Source organism: Melopsittacus undulatus, chromosome 12 (assembly GCF_012275295.1).
Source record: "Melopsittacus undulatus isolate bMelUnd1 chromosome 12, bMelUnd1.mat.Z, whole genome shotgun sequence".
Lineage (NCBI taxonomy): Eukaryota > Metazoa > Chordata > Aves > Psittaciformes > Psittaculidae > Melopsittacus > Melopsittacus undulatus.
The window spans coordinates 12,590,022-12,602,193 of NC_047538.1; the positions used below are offsets into that span (position 1 = coordinate 12,590,022).

The 12,172-nt window shown below is 42.0% G+C and overlaps 1 protein-coding gene across 1 annotated transcript; it reads left to right on the forward strand.

The window, feature by feature from the left end:
- The first annotated feature begins 852 nt into the window (after positions 1–852).
- Positions 853–10,154, forward strand: YWHAH (tyrosine 3-monooxygenase/tryptophan 5-monooxygenase activation protein eta). Its single transcript, XM_013128694.2, has 2 exons — positions 853–1,183; positions 8,736–10,154. Exons 1-2 carry the CDS (start codon positions 1,097–1,099, stop codon positions 9,390–9,392), a joined length of 744 nt encoding a protein of 247 aa, XP_012984148.2. The 5' UTR covers positions 853–1,096; the 3' UTR covers positions 9,393–10,154.
- Positions 10,155–12,172: the final 2,018 nt, after the last annotated feature.

The window sequence follows — 12,172 nt, forward strand, 5'->3', positions numbered from 1 at the left end:
ACAGGGGATGTGATTTACTGGATTTCAGCAGTGCAAGAGTGCTGAGGGTGAGCTGAGTAGTGTCATGAGTGGAAGCAGCCTTGGTCCCCTTCCTCTGATGCATGCTAACATGCTTGCTTCCCTCTGCTTTGGGGGTGAGCACAGAAGTGAGCTTCAATGGATAGGGGTGATGTGGTCAGCAGCTCTGATGCGCTGTTGGATGGGAAGTGAATTTGTCACTCGTTGCACAGCAACTCCCGTATGCGCAGTGGTGCAGCGATGTTTCAGCGCTGGCTGTTGGTTGAATAGAAAAAGTTAATCTATATGTTATTGTAAGAGATGAGTAACGTGGATACTCGTGTTTCTGGAGTCATTTGTGCAGTACCTTCCCTTTGAGATGATTTCTATGCAAGGCTGGAACGCTGTCAGTTTATGAAAGAGGAGCCCGACTGTCACAAATTAAAATATGTAGTAAGATTTAATCGAGTTGTATCTCCCAGGCAAGGTATTAGGATTGCTCCGTGCCTGCCACCCCCACAGCCAGCAGCGTCCCAAAGCGGCTGGGACACGACACACGTTAATTTCAGCGGGATGAGGCCGTGTCCCTGCGCGCAGGCAGCCGCTGGCCGAGCCCGTCCCCAGGCGTTCCCCGCCCGTCTCCGCAGTGCCCGCGCCCACCACCCACCTCCACCTTTGCAGCAGTAGAATGCAGCACTCGCAGCGCGCATGCGCCTCCCCCCAGCCGGCGCCCCGGCATGGCTATTTATAGCAAGTGACGTCACCTAGAAATAGAGCGCGGGGGAGCGGCGCCCCCTCCCCTCCCCTGCAGTCCCCTCGGCTCCGCCCCCTCGTTGCCTTCCCAGCGCGCAGGCGCAGGCGGCGGCAGCAGCGCGAGGCTCGGAGCCGGGCGGAGAGGCGCGAGCCGCGGAGGGCACGCAGCGAGCGCGCGGCGGCTGAGGCGAGCCCGGCGGCCGCTGAGGGAGCGAGAGGCGGCGGCTCCGTGCAGGCTCCCGGCCCGCACCATCCGCCCGTACCGAGGCGCTCATCCCCGCCCCTCCCTTCCTCTCTCTCTGAGGGGCGCAGAGTGCCCAGCCCAGCAGCCACCACGGAAGCGGCTATGGGGGACCGAGAGCAGCTGCTGCAGCGGGCCCGCCTGGCCGAGCAGGCGGAGAGATACGATGACATGGCCTCGGCCATGAAGTCGGTGAGTGGGGCTGGTAGCGTGGCGGCTGTGGGTCATACCCGGGGAGGAGTGGGTAGTGGCGGGGGAGGGAGGGGAAGGAAGTCCGGGCTGGTCCGAGGCGGAGTTGGGTCCCGGGGAGGATGCGAGCCGCCAGGTCCCACCCGTCGCCGTGAAGAAAGGAGGGCGGGAGCAAGAGCCGGACCTTCCCGGCGGGACACCTCACCGTCGTGTGGGGCGGTGCCCGTTACTACCTGCCTCGGGGGGAGATGAGGCAAACAGCAGCCGGTCCAGACTGGACCCAGCTCCCATTGTAAAATTTATCTTCCTCCCGCATTGCCTCCGTTCCCTCCTAACGGCTCTGCCGCGCTCCGCGGCCGCTCTTGCCCTGGGGGTGTGGCTGTCCCCATGCCCTCCTCTCGCTCCTCTCCCCACCGCCGCCAATCCGGCGCGCAGTGCAGCGGTTTGAATACTGCCCGCCTCTCTGCGCGTCGCGGCGGGAACGTGGTCGATTCTTTCTCCGACCCCTACTCAAGATGGGGCCCGTCCTGGCGCCCGGTTCCCCCTCCCCCGGTGGGGATGTCGGGTTTGACCTTGGGGTGCGTCTTCCCTTCTGAGGCAGCCCAGGACATGCCAGCTGCTGGGGGTGTCTGGGGAAACCGCGCACGGCAAGAGAAACCCACTCCTGTTCTAGACGTTTCTTTTGCCTTGCGATAAAAGGCACGAATAAAGGCCTCACCCAAAAACATCAGCACTCTGACTCAAAAGATAGTGGTTGCATCCAGGCATAAAAGCTACCCAGCACACAGAGAGCGTTTCCCAAGCTTTACCGTTGTTATTTTGCTTCTTCTTTGTAGGGTAACAAATTGTCAGTGCATGTTGTACCCAGTTAAGTACTGACATGTGTTTAAGCAATAAGCTACAGTTGCAATTCACCTCTTTCCATAACCAAGTAATGAAAATTACTTGTACTGATCTGTCTACCGATACATAATAAACTTGCAGAATGATCAAACTTACTATGTCTAGTCCTTTTTTAAAAACCAAAGTATTTGTGTAACCTCATCTTTAAGAGTAATGTTAATGCTGGTAAATGCTTAGCATTGTTTTTGCTGTATCTAATTACAGTGGGTTTGTTCTCACTCCTCTGTCCTTTGTGAACATCAATGACCCCAAGAGGAATTGTTCCCCTGGAAAGTACACCTGTTTAAATATGAGATGATCTTAGTTTGGAAGAGCAGTTTCAGACGGAGTTCCTGTTTTTGTTGTACAAATCAGTTTGTTCAGGGGCTGTAATGAATGTCCCATCCCTTAAATGAGGGCAGTAAAAAGACAGTTGTGTTGCTGCTCTTGTTCACTCTTGCTGTTGTGTCGTTAGAAATACTACAGCCATCCAGTTCTAAAGCAGCAATGCTTCTGAGTGTCTCAGTAGCAGAGGCACTAGACAAATTCTTGATACATATAATGCAGTAGTAACAGCTCTGTTAATCTCAAATATTTCAATAGCTAGTTTGAAAAGATGGAGCAAAGAAACCACCAAAATCCGCTGCTGCTCTAGAAGGCTATTTATAGCTGTAGATAGTTCAGCAGTATTTGGAAAAATAAAAAGCTGTGGTGTACATATGATGCTCTGAACAGATGTGAAGCAGAGTACAGTTGCTGAGTTTCAGGAAATATGTAAATGAAGTACATGTAACTAGTGTGTATGTCCAGCTCTCTTTAAACTGTCCAAATTACTCTGCAGTTTTCACTCATCTTGAATCACAGCATTCTTCTCTGGAGCGCTGCTTGTGCTCTCAGGTTGTATGATGAGCTGGAGTCTTGAGCATTTATGAAACATTATGTTATAGATACTTTAAATACAAAAAGTAAAACTGAATTTAAAAGGCAATAGTTTTTGGAGTGTTCCTACCCTGTTGCAGGTCTGTAATGTAGCATCTGTTGGTTACTTGGCTTTCACAGGTATTCCTTCTAGCATGGTGATTTCCAGAACACTCTTCAGTGTCTGCAGTTGATTTTGGCTGAGCATAAGATCCTATGAAACTTTATGATGTGGTTGGCTGTTCTCAGATAGTGCTTCCTTCTATGTCAGTGATTGTAAGTAACAGATACTAAGAGACTGCTTTATCCATATAGAATCATATTTAAGTAATCTTAATGCACTCCAGAGACATCAGACTTCCTTCAACAGGAAATCAGTGTTCTAGCTTGGATATCTATTCTTAGTGCAGAATATCTTGATTTGAAGAGTTTATATTTTTTAAAAATATAAAAATCTCTGAAGATACCAGCTGATGGTTTTTAAAGGTGCTATGTGACAGTAGTGTGCGTTCAGTGGAAACAGAAATGCGAATTTCAGTTTTAGGTATTTATCACCACACTTCTACAGAATGCAATATAGCCACAGCCTGATAGTTACTCCTAAAACATAAAGTAACAAAAACTGTTCTAGCGAAAGGATATTTGCATGACTTTTGAGGCTGCCACCAAAGGGAAAAAAAGTATGACAGGACTGCCATTTCAGCTGTCAGCATGAAGCTGGAGAAACACTGATTTTTTTCAGTCCTGTCAGTTAAAAAAAAAGCCAGATATAGCAGCAGTTGCAGCATAAATAAGGAAACTACTGCTCAAGAATACAATTTTTTTTGTTGCTGTCTTAAACTTTTTTCTTGGAAGAATTCTGGTATTTTGGCTTATAATGTGTAGACAAGAGAGGAAAATGAAATAGATAAAATTATTAGAGAATAAAATTTTACGTACATGTGCCTATATGAAATAGCCACCAAGGGTGTGGCATTGTCATTGCATTAAATGCTGCTCCAGGATTCCAGCTGTTTGGAATAACCCTACACGGTACGTACAGAATTGCTTCTTCACACTGGGAAAGATAATGCTCTTAGTGTAAATGTTAAAGGTTCTCACTTAAGAATGCAGCATTGAGTACCTTTTGGTTTAGATCATTCCAGAAATAGTTAAACATCTCAGCTGTATGAACCCTTAGTTTTTCAGACAGTGTTAATTCTGATATGTAATGCTCAGGACCTCTATTAATTTATATTGCTTTTCTAGTGTAGCTGGTAGAGAGTCTTTTACGTTTTAAAATTAGTAAGATGAATTGAGTTACGAAAGGTACAGTTTTAAAATTAATCTTACTACACTCTGTGAAATAAATTCGAGTCTTAGAAGGATCTAAAGTTTTTTATGTAAAATAGCATAAGATTCTAGTTTAATATGTAGGCTTTAGCTATGCACATAAGCGGGCTTAAAAGTTTGGGGTGTTCCATATTTTCGGTATTGTGTCACCAAGTTCTCCACATCAATGTCTGGTTTTGGGTTAACAAAGTATTCATGTGTAGGAGGGAGGAATGAGATGTCTTTAATGTAAAGGATGTCCTTCCCTGCTGTGAGATTACTTCTTTATTGTGGTTTTATTCAGTAAATCTAGCTATGAACTTCCAATGCTTAGTATTAAACAATGAAGCTGCATGATGCAAGGGACTGATCTGCTTTAAATTCATTAGCCTGCTTTATTTGTTCAGAAATTATGGCTGTATAACTGTATCAGGAGACTTTAAGTAATTAAACCTGACTTTATACTGGCTCAGGTACAGTCGTTTTTGCAGCAGCTTGCTAAGAACTGGCTCTAGCTGTGACTCACATGCTCTGGCTAATGAAACACAAGTATAATCACACACATTCAGTTGACCTGGGTCAAATTCTACTAGGTAATCCAACAATGCATCATTGATTTGCTGTTCATTGTGGAATCTTCACTTTGGTGTGTTTTCTTTGTGTAACTCGGTTTGGTATGGTCTATGGGAACACACACATGGAAGTAATTTCCGAGCTGATTCAGGACTGCCATGCTCATCAGCATGTGTAGTTAGGAATTTGAGGTTGTAATCGTGGTTCCTTTTATACACACCCATTTTTCTCCCAGTAAACTGTGAAAGAATGGGCATAAAGCAGAGGAGATACCTGAAAGTATTCTAGAAATAAATGGTTTGGACTGTATTCTGGTTACAAAAAGCAGACTGTCAGTCTGAATGAAAAGTGCCTGCAGATCACAGCCTGGGTGTTCGATTGCATCATCTGACTCAGGACAGAAAATAACCCCAAACTTCGGGTGTGTGAGAGAGGTTTCTTTGCGTAAGGAAATTATAGAATAACACCTGAGTAAGTAAATACTATTTTGAAGTCATACTACAAATGGCTTTTCATCTTTAAGTGCTTCTGGTTTCCCTTTAGAGCCATTATAAAGTGTGCCTACATCTAACAAGTAAAAGACATTAAAAGTGTAAATTATAGCAATCCCAAGATATTTTCTATTATGGAAAAGCTGTGGGTAGAAAGGAATATAGGAAGAAAAAACCTTCCTTCAGCATTTCAAGTTTTCTTTTTCTATGCATCTTATCTAAATGTGAAGAGAAACATGTCAGTTTGTGTCTACTTTGCTCATGTATTGGAAATAGATAAACCAGTAGATAGCTCCATAAAGGTAACGTGCTGTTCTTTGAATCTAGGTTCTTGTAGTATACACCAGAGAGATAGATACGATTTTTACCTCTATTTACACAGAGCAACATAAATTTTCAGCTAGGATAGGAATAATTTGCCATGCACTTGAGTTTGATGGTAGTTGCTGATTTTCCAAGATAGATCAGTAACTTCTGATACATCATAAAGCTAGTAGACATCTCCTAAGGATGTTGAATTAGCTTCTCTGTTAATGTTTCCTCTTTTAAGGAGCAGTTTCAAGGTAAGTCAGTTTTGGGAATTAAATGGCAGAGCAGTTTAGTAATGACCTGGAACAGTCTCTTAATTAAGTCTTAATCTTGTCTCTTGGATACTTTAATGTTTTGATTAAGAAGTTAACATTCTTTTTCCACATATTAGCAACTGTTATTCAGTTTGTCCTGAGGTGGTTTTTCCCCAGGCTGTTTCTGTTGTGCTTTACATGAATGAATTTTAAGTATTCCCTGCTATTTCTCAATCTTGCTTTGTCAGATTAGGTTCTGTCAGTCTAGTGCTTATTGAGGATTTTAGCAAACTTAGCCTAAGCTTATGCAACAGCAAAGCCTTAACTGGCTTGTCTAAGTACAGAATGAAGATGCTTCCAAAAGTTACGCTGCATTTTAAAGATGTACTGTAGATGTACTTCTAATATGAAATGTTGAGTAAAGACCAGACAAGATTGCCAGAGTTGATGCTAGACTTTACAACATCTCCCTCTGTTAATGTGACCTTCAGAAATTTCTGCAGATACGCTGTTAAGCAACACTTGCATTGGATATTGTTTGCGATTAGGGAAGGTCAAAAGCATTTTGGGTGCAGGTTATCTGCAGTTGCAAAGGCTCCTGTGCAAATGGGCAATATAAAACAGCTTTTTCAGGGTAGGTGTTATGATGCTTTTTCTGCAAGTAAAAATGAATACCACTAGAAAAGAGAAAATAGAATAGAAAAAAACCTGGAAAACTCTTTCAAGGCTACTAATACTCCAGGAAGATAGTACTTTTGTCTTGCGACAAACTGGGTGAAATTAGAAATTTTTGTAAAGCAAGTGTTGTCTTCTGACAGACTGTAGGGAATAAAAAGCTCTTACCTGAGCCTCTGCATCTTGAGGGAGTTAGTATCTTTACTAGAGAAGATGATACAGGTGGGTTGTAGTAGAGACTTGAGGGAGGGGCAGTTGGGAGGACAATTGATTGGAAGCTGTGAAGAAGATGGTGGGGATGCTATTGGAGTTGATTGCTGGGCATTTCGCTGTGGATAATCTGGAATTGCATTGGGCCAGGCAGAGCAGTGTCCAGGAGTGGGCTCCTGACCTGTGGGGAAAAGGCATTTGGAGATAAAACTAATTGACTTAGAATGTTTTAAGAACAAAAACCTAAGCTCTGTACTTTAACAGTTGTAAAGCATATAAGTTATGTTTCAGACTTAAAAACGTGCATTTATTCGGTGATTCACTGGATACATCAGTCTCAGAATAGTATAAATATTTGCGACTTGATTATTTGCAGTATTTATTTGGTTGTGAACGTTCTGATGCCTGTCAAGGCATGTAAACGTGCATTTTAAAAGAAATAATGATTCTAGCAGTGTCTGAGCAAGGACAAGTTTACTTTCACACCAAAGTACGTATCCTTAGAATTCTAGTGGCTTCTTTTAATGCAGTTAATACAGTGTTCGTAAAATAATGGAGTTACATTTTCTTTGTCCTAATTCATAGAATCACAGAATTATTTGGTTTGGAAAGGACCTTAAGATTATCAAGTTCGAACCCCTCTGCCATGGGCAGGGACACCACACACTAAACCATATCACCCAAGGCTTTGTCCAACCTGCCCTTGAGCACCACCAGGGATGGAGCATTCACAGCTTCCTTGGGCAACCCATTCCAATGCCTCACCACCCTCACAGTAAAGAACTTTCTCCTTATATCTATACTTTCTCTATTAAAGTTTGAACCCATTACCCTTTGTTCTGTCACTGCAGTACCTAATGAACAGTCCTTCCCCAGCATCCCTATAGGCCCCCTTCAGGTACTGGAAGGCTGCTATGAGGTCTCCACGCAGCCTTCTCTTTTCCAAGCTGAACAGTCCCAGCTTTCTCAGCCTGTCTTCATACAGGAGGTGCTCCAGGCCCCTGATCATCCTCGTGGCCTCCTCTGGACTTGTTCCAACAGTTCCATGGCCTTTTTATGTTAGGGACACCAGAACTGTAAATTCCAAATCTAATAACATGTTGGTAAATTTGCAAAAGCAGAACAATTAAGTGACTGTAGTTCTAGTAGTTTTTATTCTCTAAGTTAGCACGTCAAGTGAAATATGCCTAAATACAATTTTAGAAGTATTATCTTTCCTCTGTCTTTTTGTAGTAGGAACCTGGAGTCGATCATGGCTCTTACTGATTTCCTATTTAATTTTTATCCAGTTTTTTTTCATATGCTATCCCTGAAATGTGTCTGCAGTCACCAGTTATTAGAAATGATACCTTTTGTATTACACTGTGTAATTGCTCACTAAGTGACTGAAAGATACTATGAAACACTAATTCCATTTGTACTATGCAGAGCTTAATCATAGTGACAGCAGCGCTTCCATCTCTGGTGTCAAAAGAAAGCAAGCAGCAGGGAAAAGAAATGCAAGAACTCCATCAGTTTCTAGTGCCTGTGCTGTGTTCCAGATTCATGAAACTGGTATTCTAGGTACATTTAAATTCATTGCTAAGTGTGTAGTCTACAGAATTATAGCAGACTTGCTAAAAAAACCCGAGTCTTCTTTCTGTGAATGCTTCTTCATTACACAAGGCTGAATCACTTTTATTCAGTGAATGTGATTTGAAGTGTCTTCTAAATACATGTTCTATTACAACAGAACTGTGGGGGTTTCACTCTTAAGCCTTGACTGCAGAAACAGTCTTAAACTTTTGTTACAAATTGACTCCTTTCTAGAAGGAATTTTGGGATCTAGAAGAAATTTAGTATCCTGTATTTGATGATGGAAGTATTGAAAGAGATTTACATGCTCTTCTTTAAGACAAACCCTTTAAGTTTTATTTTTGTTTATATTTTCAGGTGACTGAGCTGAATGAGCCTCTCTCAAATGAGGATAGAAACCTGCTGTCAGTAGCCTACAAGAACGTAGTTGGAGCTAGACGATCTTCCTGGCGTGTCATCAGCAGCATAGAGCAGAAGACTATGGCAGATGGGAATGAGAAGAAGCTGGAGAAGGTTAAAGCCTATAGGGAGAAGATAGAAAAGGAGCTGGAAACAGTCTGCAATGATGTTTTGGCTCTCCTAGATAAATACTTAATCAAGAACTGCAATGACTTCCAGTATGAGAGCAAGGTCTTTTATCTGAAAATGAAAGGGGATTACTACCGCTATTTGGCAGAAGTTGCTGCTGGAGAGAAGAAGAACAGTGTTGTGGAAGCCTCAGAAGCTGCCTATAAAGAGGCTTTTGAAATCAGCAAAGAGCACATGCAGCCCACTCACCCAATTAGGCTTGGGCTTGCACTCAATTTCTCGGTCTTCTACTATGAAATCCAGAATGCTCCTGAGCAGGCCTGCCTTTTAGCCAAACAAGCCTTTGATGATGCCATAGCAGAGCTGGACACACTAAATGAGGATTCCTACAAGGACTCCACTCTCATCATGCAGTTACTTCGAGATAACCTCACTCTCTGGACGAGTGATCAGCAAGATGAAGAAGCAGGAGAGGGCAATAATTAAAAAGCTTTCCTCCAATCCCTCTTTCATCCACTTCGCCATCCCCATCATCACCAATATTTCCTTGCCACAGTCACACTAAATATCTAGTGCTAAGCATATCTGTATTGTACAGCTGTTCAGATCTGCTGTCCACATTGAGAAGCAGTTTCAGATGAGTCTCCATGGGCATTGATGGATTGATTGGCTTATTGGCCCTATTATCTTAGTTGCACTTGAGCAGTGCAGAAAGATGCATAATAAATGAGGCATTTTCAGTTTGCCTGTTGATAGGAAAATATGGGAAAGAAGAATGGAGAGTGATTGAAGATAATTGGATTCCAGTTAATTTTTTTCCATTTGAAATGAGCTGACAGTTCTGTTAAGCAGTACATTTTGTGCATGCAGAGTAAATTAGCCACCCCCAATTTTTTTCAGTCAATGAGAACAGTGAAGACAACCCTGTTCATCCATTTAAAATAAATTGTTTGAAATGTGAGGTTTCAGTAGCAGGTTTTTTTTGCCTCTAACTTATGTGCACAGTTTCTTTCAATGCAGTGCATCTACCTGAGAGTTTTGATACTTGTAACCTTTTGCAGTTGTTTTGAAGAACCATGAATTTATTTTTTGTAAACTCTTCGGCTGTTTAGTTGTCTGTGTATTCTGATGACACTCTGTCAATATTAGCCCATGTTAAGATGGATGACTGAGATGCCAGACTTCTAAATTAAATGTTTTGAAATTAAATGAATAAAATAAAATGCTGCTTTGGGGACGTTATCTCTACATAAGCTGTCCTGTCTTTTGTTCAGAGCAGATATTGAGTTAGTGAACACATCACTGGTGGGTTAAAACATATTTAATCAAAAGTTTAATGAGAAGTTGTGTCATATGCTAAAAAACAAAGAAAACTGTATGTTGAAAAGAAGGGAAAAAGAAGCCAACCAGAAAACACTTGCAAAACCCCAAGCCACCCACAGCCATCTAGAATGTGGTACTGCTCACCTGTGCTCAAGTGGAGATTCCAAAGGTGATACATTTAGTAAATTGCTTGGTAGTGAAACCGTTATGCAGTTCTGCTCAGGAGCTGAAGCTCTGTGAAGGACATTACTTGTCATACCAATGTAGAGACTTGTATTTGCTTCTGTCCTCTTAACTTCCAAACTTCCTGAAGTGCTAACCACATCGAATCACATTTACACATGAAAATCCCAATTACTTTCATGTATACCTGCTTCAAACAGAAGCAGTATCTGCTCTTCAGGAATGCCTCTATTTTAGTAAACTTCAGTCTAGTCCCTAAAACTTCCGTTGGTGGTTTTGTTTTCTTTTTTTTCCTTCTTTCCCAGCAGTTAGTGTATTTATTTATTTATTGGTTCTCTACACACGTATGTAATGGAATGTCAGGAAAAGTTAGCTGTTACATGTCACTGTATGCAGACTGCTGCTGGCACCTGAGGTAGCTCAGAGGTCATATAAGTTCTCATTTATCTAAATCTACTTTGATTTGTGTGGTAAATGGTACTGGTCTAAATACCCACAACAACTTATCATGCTTTTTAAAGCAGTTCACTGGTTATTTTTAAGTATCTGTAGGATTAGAATTTTTAATGGTAGATACATGTATTTATGTATTTTATCTTCTACTTAATACTAACTTTATTACAGCAGTAAAGTTGGTGACAATTGAAAGACAAACGCAACGTATGAAAAAGATGAAAATACAGATACTTAATGTACTATTGTATAATCTTGAGGTGCTACCTCTGAAAGTAGTTTGAAGTGTGTACTTAATATAAATTACTACTATCTGCAAGTGCCTATTCTGGAAGTCACTTTTTCTTATTTGCTTCTATTTCGTCAGGCAATATTAAAGTCCTTGTTTTTCAGTTCCCCTTTTTGCAAGTAAGCCTTGCAAGAGTCTTTTGGTCAGTAATACCTGTTTGGGCTTTAGCCTTCTAGATCTTAGAGCTTCCTTCCCTATAGATCTGCTTACCTGCCCCTGTGGACCCAAGGTGGAACTTGGCAATAAGACTGCTTTATTATGTTGAAACACTTTGGCTGGTTAATAATTAGTATTATTTATTTTATTCCTGTTTATAGAAGTACCACTATCTGTTAATTCAAAAATTAAGGAGTCCTTTCTCATTTTAGGTACTGTCTTGTGCAGACCCTTTGTCACAAATGTATGAGCACTCTGTGGTCTGCAAGTGAATCAGCAGGTCTCTGACATCTCTGGACTAGGCAGTTGAAGAGCAGCTGTTACCTGGTGCATAACATCCACAATGGAGACCAAAGGTATTCTGTGGAATGGTGCAGTTGCTACATGCCTTAATAATTTCTGATTTTATAAAGTATGCAGATCAGGTGGTTGTGGTTATCTGTGTTGCCATTAAGCCAGGAAAATAAATCTTTGTGGGGTATCATAAAGTATGAAATTTTGCTTTGAAATAGCTTTCTGACTATGCTGGAAGGGTGGATTCCCTTCTCCCAGGCAATATCAGTGTTACAGCCATAAGTATCAACAGATGAAAGATAGCTGCATATTAGGAAGCTGTGTGAAAATTTGCAGCTCCTTCATTGTCTCTTGTTGAATCACAAGAGAATGCTTCACATTCTCTCTTTGGCTGAAGGCATTCTGACAATTTGTGGACGCAGAGGCCCTCAGTGATCCTGGAGGTGATGGAAAATTAGTAATGTTAACTGGGGTGCTGCATACCAGGCATTATATGCTTGCTCTGCCTCAAAGCTACCTAGGCCTTGGGCCAGGATCTAATAGCATGAGCTGACATGGTTGGAAAGTA